The sequence below is a fragment of the Grampus griseus genome (assembly GCF_964374135.1).
Source record: "Grampus griseus genome assembly, chromosome: 4".
NCBI lineage: Eukaryota > Metazoa > Chordata > Mammalia > Artiodactyla > Delphinidae > Grampus > Grampus griseus.
In genome coordinates, this window is record NC_138997.1 from 49,456,225 (window position 1) to 49,473,600 (window position 17,376).

Sequence of the window (17,376 nt, forward strand, 5' to 3'; positions counted from 1 at the left end):
TTCATGAATTTATTCTAATTACTTACTTTGTTTATAAGCTTCACTTTGATTTTTGTATGGCTATTGTTAATTTCACAATTTTGACAGTTTCTATGTTTACACTTCCCTCAACTTCTCAGACATCTAGATTTGCCAGCTTTATATCTTCAGTATTTAGAGTCTCTTTAATTCCTTTTACTCTGATCCACAAGTGTTTTCCTCTAATGGTAATGAAAGAATTCATGCTGGGACCAGATCTTAATGTTCCCCCAAAGGGCATAGAAACTACTTTCATGAGTCCTTTAAAAAATAGTCTTCCATTAGAACTACTGAAATACTAAATGGCATCTTCTCTAAAACTTCCCTTTAGTTTTCCTTGCATTTAGAGTATTTGGCATGCAGAGCATAGGAATTCATAGTATAAAACCCCCTATAACAATATACATATATGTCTTAATCATAAATTTATACTTGCATTAGTGTCTAGGAATTTACTCCAAGGAACTATCACTGAGTGTGGACAAAGAGTTAGCTAAAAACATTGCTGCCACATTTTTTTTAAATATGAAAAACTTAGATATTTCCTAATAGAGCACATTTAAATCAATCATGATATATCCATTTATGAGAGAATGCCATACAGTTTGTTATAATTATATTTTAAAAGAATATTTAATGAAAACAAAGTATTGCTAAAAGAAATCAAAACTACAAATAGACATTTCATGCTTATGGATTGGAAGAATTAATGTTGTAAAAATATCCATACTATCAAAGCAATCTACAGATTCAATGTAATCTCTATCAATATCCCAATGGTTTTTTTTTTTTTTTTTTTGCTGAAACAGAAAAAAAATCACCCTAAAATTCATATGGAATATCAAGGGACTCCTTATAGCCAAAACAATCTGGAAAAAGAACAACAAAGTTGGAGGTCTCACACTTTGATTTCAAAACATATTACAAAGCAACAGTAATAAAGACACTGCGGTATGGGCTTAACAAGATGCAGAGAGACCAGTGGAAAAGAATAGAGCACTCATATAGAAACCCTAATATATATGGCCAAATGATTTTCCACAAGGGTGCCAAAACTACATGATTGAGAAAAAAGTCTCTTCGACAAATGGTGTGGAAAAATTGGATTTGCACTTGCAAAAAAATGAAGTTGAACTCTTACCTTACACCATATATTAAAATGAATTCAAAATGGATTAAAGATCTAAATCTATAAAACTCCTAGAAGAAAACATAGGGAATAAACTTCAGGACATTGGATTTGGCAATTTCTTGGAAATAACAAAGCATAGGTCACAGCAAAAATAGATATACAGGACTACATCAAGCTTAAACTACTGCACTTTAAAGGAAAAAACCAAGTGAAAAGGCAATCTATGGGATGGAAGAAAATATTTGCAAGTCATCTATCTAATAAGGGTTTAATATCTAGAATGTGTAAGGAACTTCTACAGCTCAACAAAAAATAACTTGATTAAAAATAATTGAATAGATGATTCAACAAGAGATATGTAAGTGGAAAGATATTCAACATCACTAATCATAAGAGAAATACAAATCAAAGCCACAATGAGATATCATCTCACACCTGTTAGGATGGCCACTACCAAAAGAACAGAAAATGAGTGTTGGCAAGGATATGGGGAAATTGGAATCCTTGTGCACTGCTGATGGGAATGCAAAATGGTACAGCCATTGTGAAAGATAGTATGAAGGTTTCTCAAAAATTTAAAAATAGAGTCACCATATGATCCAGCAATCTCACTTCTGCATATATGTCCAGGGAAATTCAAAGCAGAACCTCAAGGAGATATTTGCACACCCATGTTAACTGCAGCATTATTCACAATAGTCAAGAGGTAGAAGCAACCCAAATGTCCACTGACAGATGAATGGATAATGTGTGATACATACATACAATACATACCTATATTACATATTATACAGTCTTAAATTCCTGTCACATGCTACAACATGGATGAACATTGAGGACATTAGGCTAAGCAAAATAAGCAGTCACAAAAGGACAAATACTGTATGATTTCACTCATATAGAATATCTAAAGTAATAAAAGTCATAGAAAAAGAAAGCAAAAATGTAGAAGCTTACCAAAGGCTGAGGGTGGATCAGTGGGGAGGGGGCAGTATTTATGGGTTTCGAGTTTTAATTTTGCAAGATAAATTTCTAGAGATCTGTCATATAAAAGTAAATATACTTAACATTACTGAACTATACACTTAAAAATGGTTAAGATGGCCAATTTTATATGTTTTTTGCCGCAATTTAAAAAGAATGATATAGAACCTATTCCTGATATATTAAGTGAAAAAGGAAAATAGGTGAATGGTATAGCAGAGCATAATCGCTTATAAAATACCTTGTAAGCCTTATAAAATACTTCAGGGTAATACACCAAAACATCAACATTTATTAACTCTGTGGTCTAGGGCTATAGGTCTTCATTATTTCTTTTATCTGTAGTTTCTAAATGAACTTATGAAAATTTTTAAACACAATGAGGGGTCACAAAAACACAACGCTGGCCTTATGAATAGACATTAGTGCTTTCTTTATTGCCATTTTAGATCTAACTTTTTTTTATCACAACTATTTTTTTAACATCTTTATTGGAGTATAATTGCTTTACAATGTTGTGTTAGTTTCTGCTGTATAACAAAGTGAATCAGCTATACGTTAGATCTAACATTTTAAAGGCATGCTTCAACTACGTAGATCTGGCCAGAAGAGAAGCTCTGTATCAGTACTGAAAATATGAAAAGATTCATTGGGGATGACTGAATTCTGAATAGTGACTTCTGCACAAAGAATCCATCACATAGCAGTTGTGCTCTATGCAGCCACTGAGGAATTAAAATTATGCTATTACTCCTCCCGACTCTGTGTTCATAATGAAACCAAAAAAAAACTGGGAATATGGGTAAACTACTAATTCATTTTTAACTGTTTAGCCATCTCATAAAATTTGCCCAAAAAGTGCCTACTGCAAATCTGGAGGATGTTTTGCCACTGGCTGAAGGTGTTACCACAATCCTCTCCAAGTGCTGTGAGTCTGCCTCTGAGGACTGCATGGCTAAGGAGGTAAGACAATCATCATCATCATGAGCCACATACTGAGTGGCAGACTTTCTCCTAAGCTGCTTTTTATATGCATCATCTCAATGAATCCTCATATGTATCCTATGAAATTTAAATATATTGTTAACTCAGTTTTACAGATGAGGAAACAGAAGATTAGCAAGGATTAATAATTTGAAGTCATACAACTAGCAAGTGGCAAAGTCCACACACAAGGACAAGATTCTGATTCCCAACACCTTACTCTACCTACAGAGCCCAATGCAGATCTACTAGTCGTATATAGTTAAGTTTAAATTAAACAAGTTTAAACTTCAACTTTGGTAACACTAGCCACTTTTCAAATGCTCAGTATTGCACAGTACAGATAGAAATTATTTATTTCATCATTCATCATCTGTTCTATTAGACAACACTACAACCATTATTTAAAGTGTCTAATGTTTTTGTTATGTCTATTAAAATTTGATAGTCATCCAAATTTCTCACCTTCCATTTATATAATCCTTTCAAGTAGATACAAATTTGAACTGTTACTTAAATAAAAGTCACTACGTGTCTGTGGACCTCTTTAGAGATAGATACTTTGTTACCTGGCCTTTTTTCATTAAGGATACCTGTCTATGTCCATAGATGTTTTTCTATAACCTGACTTATAATGGCTAAGTGGGACTCTATGTATGTATTGCATATGCTGCATTAATCTACCTAGATATGCCATCTTTTTATTTAACCAGTCCCCTTTTATTGGATTTAGGTTGTTTCAGTTTAATATGTTAAGCAATGCTGCCCTTAATAGTCTTGTAGCTAAATCTTCCCTTCACCCATAATTATTTTCTGAGAGTAAATTCGTGGAAATCAGATTGTATACTTTAAGGCTCTTAGTACACGTTGACAAATTGCCCTCCGCAAATGTCCTACCAATGTACCTTGAAAGAGCATTCACACTGACTTTTGTAAGCCTTCCTTATTTTTAATTAGACTAACTAGGAAACTAACAATGCACAAACTCACAATTGCTTTTGTAGCTGCCTGAGTACACAGTAAAAATCTGTGACAACTTATCCACAAAGAATTCTAAGTTTAAGGACTGTTGTCAAGAAAGAACACCCATGGACATTTTTGTGTGCACTTACTTCATGCCAGCTGCCCCAAACCCCGACCTACCAGATGTCAAGTTGCCCACAAACAAAGATGTGTGTGATAAAGGAAACACCAAAGTCCTGGATCAGTAAGTAGGGTTGATCTAATTTGACAGTATTGATATTCACTAGCATTAAGTGACAAAGAAATTAAAATGGGAAGAAATAGTAAGCCTTTATCTGTTTTCCTCCAGCTAAGAACTAAAATAAACCATTGGCTGCGTATACTGAGTTGCATGAACTACGAGTACGTGCATACTTGAGGTGTAAAAATATTTCTTAATTAAGTCAACAGGCCCTAAAATCAATTACCAGTATTAGAGAGCAGGATTTAGACTGAATTTGGATTGAAACTAATTTACATTTGTCTAAGTACTCGTTTTTTTTTTTGCGGTACGCGGGCCTCTCACTGCTGTGGCCTCTCCCGTTGCGGAGCACAGGCTCCGGACGCGCAGGCTCAGCGGCCATGGCTCACGGGCACAGCCGCTCCGCGGCATGTGGGATCTTCCCAGACCGGGGCACGAACCCGTGTCCCCTGCATAGGCAGGCGGACTCTCAACCACTGCGCCACCAGGGAAGCCCCTCATTGTTTTTATAAATGCATAAACAATGGGATGAGACAATGGAAGAATTTACACAAACTACTTTCACAGAAAAGCTACCTAAGTTACTCACTTGATGCTTTATATAGGGTTCATTGTATTATAGTTGCATAAAGGACAGTTCCATAGGCATGTGAAGTAGATCTGTTTATATATAAATATATAAACAAATTTATATGTAGTACATACAGCATTTTACTTGAGTTAAATTAACTAGTTACAATAGCTTCAAAGCAACTATTAATAATTTGCATTCAAATGAGAATATTGATTTTAACTTCAAACCTGTTGGTTTGGAGTCAATTTTAATTAAATCTTATTTTTAATTAAGAAGGCAGGTATTCTGCCTTAATAGATGTCAAATTTCAAAACATGACATGCCTACACAAATCTACCCATTGTTAAAGAGTGTTACCTCCTTTCTCTTTCATGCCAGGTATACGTTTGATCTAAGTAGGAAGACTCATATTCCAGAAGTATTCCTCAGTAAAGTACTTGAGCCAACCCTGAAAAGCCTTGATGAATGCTGCCACTCTGAAGACTCTACTGCCTGTTTCAATGCTAAGGTACAATGTGCTATATTTTCTTTATCAACTTTGCTATAGATCAAGGGTTGGCAAACTGCAGCTCATAGGGCAAATCTGGCCTGGTGTCTGTGATCTAAGAATGGTCTTACATTTTTAAATGCCCTAAAAATAATAATATTATACATGAAAATTATATAAGACTCCAACATTAGTGTTCATAAAGTTTCATTGGCATATAGCTCTACTTATTGTTTATGGCTGTTTTGCCATGGTGGTAGTTGACTAGGTACAGCAGAGACTGTATAGGACTTACAAAGCTTAAAATATTTACAATCTGGTCTTACGTAGAAAATGTTAGCCAATATCTGATATAGATAATAAACACTCATCTTGATACATTGCATGGAGTTCTGATTTAACATCTCCCTGGACAGTGTTTCAAGACAAATAACTGTTTTCTTACAGGGTCCTCAATTGACGAGAGAACTATCTTCTTTCATTGAAAAGGGACAAGAACTGTGTGCCGATTATTCAGAAAACACATTTACTGAGTACAAGAAAAAGTAAGGGACTTGTTCTGGCTGATTCCTCCAAATTTATCAATAATAGTAGCCCAGTACTGCTATTTGAAGAAGAGTTGAAGACTTTAGATGTGCTAAGCCCAAAAGGAAGGCATTTCTTTATAAATAAGTGTTAACACTAAAATAATAATAAAAAGTTTTACTGGCTTCCTGGAAAATCTCTGTTGAGAAGATCATATCATTCTCAACTTGATTAATTTCTTAGATTCATTTCAAATCATTTTGAACAACACAGATCCAGCAAGCACAAATACAACCCCACAAAAAGACCTTTATAAAGAATCCCAAAAGGATGACACCTTCTTCAGTGACCCCCATGAAGTCTACCTTAACAAAGCTCTAAAAGAAAAAAAGCTGTGAAATCCTTAAGTTCAAAATGGTTATTTCCCAGTTATCAGAAAATTACATAATTAATAGATCATGGAGGCATTATAGAATGTTACAGATAATGCAAGATTAAGTTCTCTGCCAACAGTTTTGAACTCCAGGATTACACGGGGCAACTGAGTGATAATTTATATAATCTCAATACATCAAAAATGTTAATGCAGTCAAATTGACATTTTGAGTTTTGAAAGTAGAGAAGATGGAAACGATTGAGTCTAGGTATTTACAATCCCACACATGCCCTTTTCCTCCCTATCCTACCAGAGTTCCTTCTGGTCTGACTTGCTTTCCCCTCCCAGCTGGAACCAACTCTTTTCAATAACGCTTTTATAAGCAGGCTAGTCACCCTCACCCTGTTGTCCTTTCCCTGTATCCATTTCACTAATCCCAAATCCAGATAAACTTGGGTCTCTACTACTTCCCAATCCCACTACTGAGTGGGCTGGCAAGTATTTCTTGGAGAAAGTCGTAAACCAGGCTGAGTCATAAACCATTATGAGGGTAGAGAGTTACCAAGATCACAGACCAATCAAACTGGGAGAGAATCAAGAGAATTCAGATCCTAGCACCGTCTTGAAAGGGAGACAGAGAGTTAGTTAATAGTAGAGCTAAAAACAAGAGCCAAAGTTTCTAACCTTTTTTGTGTTTTCTAGTATAGCTAGTTGAGAAGTAGGCAAACTGAAGGGAAAATTACATAAAATGAGGGAGAATACATGAAAGTGACAAAGTCCTGTAAGGGAAGTATTCTTTGAGGAGTTTGAAATCTAGAACTTGAGAGAAGATGAAAGGTCAGGGAGAATAGAGGAGGAAGTCATCCATGCTGATTGATGCAACTGAGCGAATGAAAGGGGAAAGGCGGGAATTCAAATTCAGCAACAGTTTGTATGTTTACTTTCATGATCTAAAGAGACAGGTTTCACTTTCTAATCTCAAATTGAGGCACTAAAAATCATTCCACAGATATTAAGTTTTCTTAAGAAGGGCAACTATATTTTCCTTTTTTGTTGCTAAAGATCTGAAGTGGCTATCATTTTGCACTAGACATGTTTATAAAACACATCTAGTAAAACTTTACATAAAATTGGCCTTTCAGACTGGCAGAGAGGCTAAGAGGAAAACTGCCTGATGCCACAGAGACAGAACTCGAAGAGCTGGTTGACAAGCGCTCAGACTTTGCGTCCAAGTGTTGTTCTATAAACTCACCTCCTCTCTACTGCAATTCAGAGGTAAGAAAATTTAACCCTCTACTTAATCACTGCATAGTATTAAGAACTTATATAGTAAGATTTACTCATTTGTTATTGATTGCCTGATGGAGAAATGTTTTGTTGGCCTTTTCAGATGCAGTAATCCGTTTGTTTACATCCTCCATTTGACCCATTATTCTCCAGCAGTCATTTCAGAATGCTATATTAGAATAGTCAAAAAAGATAAAGAGAGCACTTCATTTCACTTTACAGCTAATTTGGAGGTATTAGTGACAATTCCAAGAATTTTGATGTCTCACCCATTCTATTTCTGCAGTATAGAGGCAGGGTTAAGAACAACTCTATGCTATACCAAAATAGCATCTTCCTTTGCTCATCTCTTTCTTAAGTTCATGATATTAAGTTGTATCCCTTTTGGCCGGATTTAACTATTGTTGGTTTTGTTGTCTATTGGGAAGGAAACATTTATGATCCATTTTGGACCCATCATTTTTGCTTTTACATAAAAGTAATTTAACTATAGTGTAAAAGTTAATACTACGGGGCTTCCCTGGTGGCGCAGTGGTTGAGAGTCCGCCTGCCGATGCAGGGGACACAGGTTCGTGCCCCGGCCCGGGAAGATCCCACATGCCGCGGAGAGGCTGGGCCCATGAGCCATGGCCGCTGGGCATGCGCGTCCGGAGCCTGTGCTCCGCAACGGGAGAGGCCACAACAGCGAGAGGCCCGCGTACCGCAAAAAATAAATAAATAAATAAATAAAAATAAATAAAAAGAAAATAAATTTAAAAAAAAGTTAATACTACTTAGGCCAGTGATTTAATGCCAATCATAAGTCCCTTTCTATAAGTTAAAGAACTTTTTCAAGAACTTACATGAATTTTTGTTCATCTAAACCATGAAAGCAACAAAGGCTGGTTTCATTTTATTATTCTATTTTTCTATTCTATTTCTATTACTATTCTATCAGAGCACATTTGATAATATCCTAAAACTTAATAAAAATCACAAAAGTTTGTGTGTCAGAAGAAAACCTTGAAGCTCATTTAGTGTACTTTTTTACTCAGTTAATCCCTTCCACAGGTCATTCAGCTTCCATTTAAATACAGTCAATTTATTTTCTCTTAGAGGTAGACTATTTTCACTGCCCAGTGGCTTCATTTATGAGAACATTTTTCTATAAACTATACCATGATATTCTCCTCATAATTTCTACTGAGTCTAGTCTGGCTTTCTCTACCAACTAGAAAATGTCTTTCTCTCTTCTCAGTAGAGGCTCTTTTATATTTGAAGTGGTTTTTGGAAAGTCAGACTGTGAAAAGCTGTTTGTGCCTTTGTTTTTGTTCTTTTAAGTTTGGGGTTATACGTACCAATTCTCTTAACGTTTTAGTGAAGTTTTGTTTTTCACCGTATACTGCCAAACAAAGCCTTAAATTAACAAATCGAGCTACATCATATTGTTTGTCTTTCTTCTCTATACCCTTGAAGATTCTGATTTCTCCTCCAATTTCCATGTATACACTGCAATCCCAAACCTATTTGCCAACCTTGTTTGTAATAATTTGTAAAGTCAGAATTCCAGACGAAAAGGGTACAATAGAATAAAATCCTGTTCTTTAAATTCTGCTGAGAAATATATCATGTTCACCTTTCATTAAAATTCAAAACAAGTAAGATTCTAAACAAAAACTGAAAGACTTGGAGTATTAGGATATTTTGGTCATTATCGGCATTAAAACATTTAGCATAAGGCAACTAAACAGAACAGTTCCTTCCTGGACTACCAACTGGCTTTGGGTAATATAAATAGCTGCTTAGGCTGCCTTTTCCAGAAGGGGGGAAAAAAAAGTCACCTTACCTAAAAGGTGTTTTCTATCAGCAGAATTTGCTCTGACGGTCTCATGCAGTCATCAAGGAAAAAAAAAGCCTAAATCCTTTTCTTATATTCTGTCAAAATACCGCTTTTGTAACCCATCTCTAGTCCCATCATCTGTTCATCCAGTTACACATTTTTGACCTCATACGAGACAAACTGAGCTTTATGCACGAAGCACATGCTTCCTTCAAGCCTCTTGCTTTTCATTTCTTTAATCTGCTTTTCACTATATTTTTCATTATAACACATTGCCGTTTTAAAACTTTATTTTCAACAACCATGATGAGAAGGCAGTTTGGTAGTGTTCTCTTTTCTTGCTTCATAACCAGTAAATTTATAGCAGTGCTGCTGCTGAGTAGCCAGACTTTCCGTAATAGCTAAAGAACAGTGAGAGGAATGGAGTTGAGATACTCATGAACATTTGATTATTTAGAGCCCTCGGACGTTAGACCCTCTGGTGTTTGTTAGCCTTTTTGATTGTCTTTCTACGTTAATCTCATTGTGAGGTAGGTGTGCTCACCTCTGCTTTCTGACTTCAATCTGCTAGAACAGCATTCACTTTAATTCTCAATGCTTTGTGTAAATATTTGTCCCATTTACCCTATAATTTGGATTATAACTTCTCATTAAGTTTATCATTTAATCTCCTCATCCAAATGCTTGACAGTTTCTTTTCCTTATAAGTAGTGCCCATCTACTACATTCACTCCAAGTCATTTATATCCAGGGATCCATTTCTGTCTGCCGTTCTAAATATACTTGGCACAGTTGCTAGAAGAGTGGCAGAAGGGGCCTCTGAACCATACTAAATCAGTGTTTCATTATGTGGTCATCTACCCCTACCTACCTTCACCCTGATCTTGAAATGATCAGGAAATAGAACCATCAGTGTAATCTTCTTTCGGCTCTACCATGGCACTCAGGACTGGTCCATTTTTATATTCCGTAGAGGCCCACTGACTGTAGAAAAACTTACCGCTACAAAATTAGACTTGATTTTTATTCCTCTCCATCATTCAGGCAAGGCATCCCTGTTCATTCTTCTGAAAACTCATTACTATGCTATCCCTAAGATGTCCCAACAGATTTCCCAAAGTTTTCAGAAAGCCACTGTTATGTGCTGGAGTTGATCATTAACATTTCGAAGACAGTCAAATGCAAATAGCCAAGAGAAGCTGGGCAAAGAGGAGACTGACTCTTCCTCTCTCATCCCCTTCACCTCCTTCTCTCCCCTTTTCTTCTCTCCCATACTTCAGGAAAAATTGTTACATCTCTCAGTATAAGTAGATTTTATAATCCTCAGTATCATAGCTAGCAATTATTAAACAATTTCTATTTCTTAGGCAGGATATTAATAGCTTTACATGTATTTATAGAATGATCTAAAACAATTCTAAATGTTAGGTAGCATTATAATTCCCCTTTACACATGGGTTGAGTGAGATATACAGAGATTATATAAGGAAAATCGTAAGTTTATTTAATGAGTCTGTTACCTGTCACTCCATGTCATTGTCAGAATTCAGCCCAAATTTAGCTAATAATGACAAAGGCAAATTACTGATACCGGAAGACTATTAATTACTGACTGAAAATCCAAAATTATTGTTAAAATAGCAAAAATGATATCAGGTCAGTAGTATCATTCTGAATTCCATTCATCCCACTTCCTTGGAATCTTCTTTCATTAGTTACACTCTTTTGTTTCAACAATACCTTTTTAATGATTCTAATTTAAAGTTACTTATCTCCTGATCTTAAAAAACTAAGATACTTTAGACACTACTCCCTAGCTACTTTTCTCCTTCCCTTACAGCCAAGATTCTTGAAAGAACAGTATATACTCTCATTCCTTACACCTCTTATTAATTACTCTACCCTTTGCAGTATGGCTTCTGATGCTACCATACCACTAATGGCAAAGTCACACTGAAATCTTCTTGCTAAATCTAATGAACATTTTTCAGTCCTTATCTTACCAGCCTTCTCTGCAAAACACTTGATACCCACAATTATTTTTCTTCTTGAAACAATTGTCATCTGCATTATCATATTCTACCTTTTTCCTTCTGACTCTTCCCTTCTTACTCTCTTTAGTATTGTCTTCCTCTCTGCCTATCCCTTAAGTTTTAAGTTTTCCAGAGTTTTTCCTTGATCTTCTTCACTTTTCATGACATGACATTTTCCCTGAGTGTTCTCATCCATGGACATGCCTTCAATCTTCAAATCTCTACCTCTAGCCAGAATCTCTCCCCTCAGCACGAACATTTTTATCCAACTGTCCATGGGGGCTCTCTTGTCCCACAAGAAATTCAAACTCAACATGCCCAAAGTCTTTCCCCTAAAACCCCCTCTTATTTCCTAAATGTATAAATATTATCGTCATTCACATTGTCTAAAATGGAATCCTTGACTTCTATATACATTCAGCTAAATTCCAAATCCTATCAATTCTAACTCTTCAGTATCTCTCAGTAGATACCTTCTTCTACATTATCAGTACTCTTAGGCAATCTTTGCCGGGATTACACCCTTGGTCTCCCATCTCCAGTCTTCCTCCAGTGCCTCACACCCAATTCCATCTCTATACTGAGGTCAAAATAACCTTTGCAAAGCACAAAATGGTGAATACATTCTAATTGCTCTCTGTTGCTTCTAAATTGAAGTCCAATTTTCTTTTTTAATCAAAGAATTTGGACCCTTGGTTTCCTCTCCAAACTGATCATTACTTCTTGCTCCTCTTGTGTTGGTTCTCCTGAACTACTTGCAATTTTTCAAGTACATTAAAGTTGCTCTTACCTCAAGGTTTTGCACCTAATGACTCATCCTAGATTGCCCTATTCGCACCCTATAACGTGGCTCAATCTTTCATCAAGATTCTGGATTCAGTTTAGACACCACCTCCTCTGGGAATGCTTCCCTGGCCCCCAAGCTGTTATGCTTTAACATTCAGTGCACACCCAATAATTAGCGCCTATTAACTATTGTCATTTTTTCCTCGTCTTTTTTCCTGGAATACTGTAAACTCTTCAAGAGCAGGGACACAGTAAAACTAAATAAGGATGTGAAGGATGGTCAATTAAAAGTTCAATATAAAACTGCATTTTGACAAGAATCCTTTCCTCTAAACAAGGTTCAAAAAAATTTGTTATACCTTTTGAAATGACCTTCTAGTCTACAAACAAAACACTCCATGATTTAAATAATTTTTTTCATTTCAGATTGATGCTGTAATGAATACCCTACAGTCCTGATGCATGTGTACTGTCTTAGGTAAGTACAGTTTTTAAAGGCAGCAAAGAACCCAGCTTTGTACAATGTATCTTTAAAATCATAATGGGAAGGAGACTATTTGTCCAAATTATTCTAACAATTATTTAAAGTCATTTTATGAGACTATTTTATGAGATGAGAATATTAAGCATATGGAAAAGTCAAGGAGCTTACGCAAGTATATACGACCAACTTCTGACAAATTTAGGACTAGAATTCAGATCCTCAGCCTGGTACTATATCCATCTTAACCTCACATCTAAGATAATGACAGTATAGAGATCATTTCAGGTATTTTCATGCATTCAATAGAAAAAACTGAGTTCAAAGACAGAGACCATCAAGTCTTAAAGATAACATGGCAGGATTCTCAGAAGGAAAGCGGCATTCCTCAAATTAAAGCAACACTGTTGAAATAGTACCACTTCCTTCTTTCAGATATTACATTTTCACCCATTAAGAAATGCCTGATAAAGATATTAAAAGTATAAAATAATTTCGATAGAACTCCATACTTTAAACTGAAGGTGATCTCAACTGTGCACATTTCTACAAAAATATTTTCTCTCTAGATTTAATTGTATTCATTTTAAAGATATTGCTTCTGGGCTTCCCTGGTGGCGCAGTGTTTGAGAGACCGCCTGCCGATGCAGGGGACATGGGTTCGTGCCCCGGTCCGGGAAGATCCCACATGCCGCGGAGCGGCTGGGTCCGTGAGCCATGGCCGCTGAGCCTGCGCTCCGCAACGGGAGAGGCCACAACAGTGAGAGGCCCGCGTACCGCAACAACAACAACAAAATATATTGCTTCTGAAATTTAAAAAAATGATTTAAAAAAGTGGTTTTGGCTTATCTCAGATCTTAAACAGGCTTTTCAATGATGTAAAATTTTAACTTTGCCGATTTACTGGTATCTTTTCCTAAAATGATATGAAAGCAAAAGCCTTTGACTAATGAAATTCAAGCTTCCAACTATCAACAATATGAATCATTAGAAACAGCAAAAGGAAATTAACATTCTGAGAGGAACTGCAATGGAGATGATCAAGGAAACTCATTTTTGGAATCACCCAATCTGGATTAGAAACCCCTCTCCGTCTATCTTTATAAACTTAAATTATACTGCCTAGAGCTCAGTTCCCTTTTCTGTAAGAAGAAAATTGTAATATCTACTTCTCAGCATTGTTGTAATGATTAAGTGAAATGATTATGCATATAAAATTCCTAGAAAATAGTAGCAGTAATACTAGCAAAGTTGTTACTGCTGCCGCTTCTACTACTGATATAACTGTTGACTAAAGAAAAACATACAACCTGAAAGTTGTGAGTTATGTTTTATTTGGGGACCTTACTGAAGACTACAGCCCAGGAGACAGCCTCTCAGATAGCTCTGAGGAGGTAAAGGAGGAGCCAGGATATATAGGTGTTTTTTTTGCTGAAAAAACAATCATGAAGTTGAACATCAAAGATTATTACTAATCACAAAGAACAGACATCTCAAGTTAATGATTTTAGTTCTTTTCTATTATATGGGAAGGTGCAAGAATCTGGGGTCATTGAAATTATTGCTTTAGATATGCATAGGGCCAGAATCCAGAGCACGGAAAGTTTTCTGTTTTTCTCCATCCTGAATTCCCCTCAGGGCACACTGTCAGGACAGCTGCAGTGTCTGACGGCAGGCAACATTCTTTGTCTGCAATATGAATCTAAACTAAAACAAGTTTCCCTGCCTATATATTCTTGTGCTTTTGCACATGAATATTGTGTCTTAAAGGGAAAGTTCACTGAACTATTTCTGGAGAAAAAGGCCACACCTGGAACTAATATGTCACTTACACTTCAATTAAAAAATTAAAAGTGAAGTTACTTGAGTATAACTATTCTAGAGTTAAAAATAGTATCTGGTCTCTGTTGCTGCTAAACTAATCATTTTCCCTCATTTAAATTAATTCAGTCTCCCTTCATCTCAATCCACATATAATCTATATAGAGTTAAAATCCCAATACACAAGTTACCTCACCTCCCACCCTTTGAGGTATCCCTAGCCTTAATAAGAATTCGGGTTGTTTGGAAAGCCATATAACTTCGCCTTTGAATTTGTCTTCACCGGATTATGTTATTCTCTAGGAACTCAGTGCATTTTTTGGTGTCTCATGTATATTCATATTCTTTCAGTCCCTGGGAGCACAAATTGAAAAAGAGAGTATTTTAAGGAGACGTAACACTAATTTGATAGAGTTTTTTTTTAACCTAACAACTTTCTGAAATATTTAATGCTAGCTAAATCAACAGGTAAACTGTTTTTTTCAGTGACAGATTAATGAAGGGTTCTAATATACTGATTCTTCTGGTTCTAGTCATTATCTTCTATAAATATTTTATCATTTCTCTCGCATTAGTCAATATTTTTCTATGGCCTTTAATTAGTCCTTCAATTTCTGCATCACCCAATTGTTTGGCCACCCAAACACATTTTGATCAGCTAGAAGGAAGCCCTAAAAATCACTCACATATTCCTTCCATAGGTTTCAAACTCTATTTTACCCACTGTCTGTTTATTATAACCACAACCTGCAATTATAAAGGGTTGTTATATTTGGAGCAGTTATGTGGCTTTGAAAGAGCAAATTATACCTTGTTCACAAGGTTGTGGGACTGGGGCACTTGATGTCTAGAAATAATGATGCCATAACCTAAAAGTTCTATTAGGTTTCTAGAACACAGCCAGCAGATTATGATTCTTGGGTTCCAGGTGAATTCTGTAGCTCTGTAGGACAATCCTGGATCCATTTAATTATCTGCAGTTGTGAGCTGCTCTGAATCCAGCACTTGACTTTGATTCCAAACTAAGTAGTGAGCACTTGTCTTCCCTCCCCCATCTCCCCACAGACCAGCCTTTTCTTCATATCTTAAATTGCTGTAGAATATATCCAAGTTCTTCTATGGTTTTTCTTACTCTAACAATTATGCTCTTGATGACAGAAGTGGCACATTATTTAGCGTGAAGCAGTTCCTAAATCCATTAAACTAACTTTGGCTGGCTATGTATTTTTCACTGAAAGCCTACCCCACTCGAGGTGTGAACAGCTTGTAGAAGCTGAAGGCTTTGTCTCAAGGTGTTCCCATCCTTAGGTACACCCACAATTCATGTCTTCCACTCAACAGCTTGATGCTATTTCATTCTTAACGTCTTTTTATAAAACGACTTGTCATCTTGACAGTTATTGGGCCCCTTGATCAATTTCTTCTAACCCCCAAGTTGATTGTGACCACATTTGCATGCCCCATTGGAGAAGGAATTACTGTCTTTTAATAAATCCCACAAAGCCAGTTATCTTTTGCCTTCAGCTTTGGAAACAATTAGTGTTCCTTGGGTTGCCAACAGATAAAGGAGTTAGCTCATGCTGCAGAATCGAGTCAGAGGGAAAATACTACTAGAATCACACTCAGCACAACTAGGTGCCGACACCACAAGAGAAACATATGAGGGAAGCATGGAGGTGTCTCCTTTCTCATCCTCACTCCAAGGCATAAACTCATTGAGGTCAATGAAAGATGGAATTTCTCGCACTGTGCAAACAGAATTATGATACAACTCTGCTGTAGTGTCTTGGAAAAGAAAATAAACAAGGGGGAGACACATTTGCTTCATTACAAAGTAGAAGGTGATTTGATTAAAACCTCACACTAAGTGAGGTACTAAAATAACAACTATTATCTCAGTCCCATGACTGAAGGGCCTCACGTGCATTGGTTGTTTTTTTTTTGCTCTGGCAGTGATTATTCACTCATACATCAGAAACTTACATACACCATTAGTTCAAAGAAAAAAAAAACTGTATGATGTACCTTAGCATAACAGTGATGGCTTTATATTCAGGCCTTGGGAATTTCTTACATTGACTCTGGACCCATCAGGTGGGCTGTAGTGGATACACGGGTCACGCTAGACAGGTTTATCTTTATGCGCAATAACCTGACCTTATATGCATCTGTTGAACTGTAGGATGATTGTCGCCCATTAGCTCTGGTTTTCTAACATTTATTTCCATTATTCCCACAGACCTAGAGCTGGAACCACTCTGGGAATGACATCTGACGGCCTAACCTAAGCAAAACCAGAGCTCCTGGGGAGACAACTAGGATACTCCCTGCTTGTTATCAGCTGCAATAGCCTTGTACTATTGTTAATATTAAGTATGATGATCTGTTAACAAAATAAATGGAACTACAATGCAAACCATAAATGCTACTGAGCATGATGCTACCATGTTGATCTCCAGCACTATTCCTGTGACCTTCACCAAGACACTACAGGAGGCAGCCTCAGCCTCACAAGGCCCTGCTTTTTTCTAGATTTGCTGTGTCCTAAAAGATTCACAGCATAAGCATCCACTTTACACTTCCCAGCACACTGAGCTCCATGCCTTGATCGCTTCTCAGGCTTAATACGTACCATTAAGAAAAAGTTAACAGCCTTCTACCATAAATAGCCCAGAATAGCTCACTTCTTAAAGACAAATTTTGTTTTTAATTAAAGAAAAAGCAGCCTCCCTGAGGATACCTTCTTGCTCCCAGCTGCAAGTTGTACGCCATTAATTAGGTAGTATCTGCCTGGCAACAAGTTTATTGTTGCTAAAGACAAGTCCTCAGAGCAATTTATTGGGTCAGAGTTCTAAATACAATGAT

The 17,376-nt window shown here is 36.4% G+C and overlaps 1 protein-coding gene across 1 annotated transcript in view; it reads left to right on the plus strand.

The window, feature by feature from the left end:
• Positions 1–16,934, plus strand: part of GC (GC vitamin D binding protein) — a 40,407-nt gene extending 23,473 nt beyond the window's left edge. The window contains exons 7-13 of the mRNA XM_082653773.1: positions 2,968–3,097; positions 4,123–4,325; positions 5,275–5,404; positions 5,831–5,928; positions 7,427–7,559; positions 12,636–12,687; positions 16,751–16,934. Coding sequence (XP_082509899.1) covers positions 2,968–3,097; positions 4,123–4,325; positions 5,275–5,404; positions 5,831–5,928; positions 7,427–7,559; positions 12,636–12,668 — 727 coding nt within the window. The 3' untranslated portion in view covers positions 12,669–12,687; positions 16,751–16,934. The remainder of the gene's footprint in view (positions 1–2,967; positions 3,098–4,122; positions 4,326–5,274; positions 5,405–5,830; positions 5,929–7,426; positions 7,560–12,635; positions 12,688–16,750) is intronic.
• The last annotated feature ends 442 nt before the right edge of the window (positions 16,935–17,376 follow it).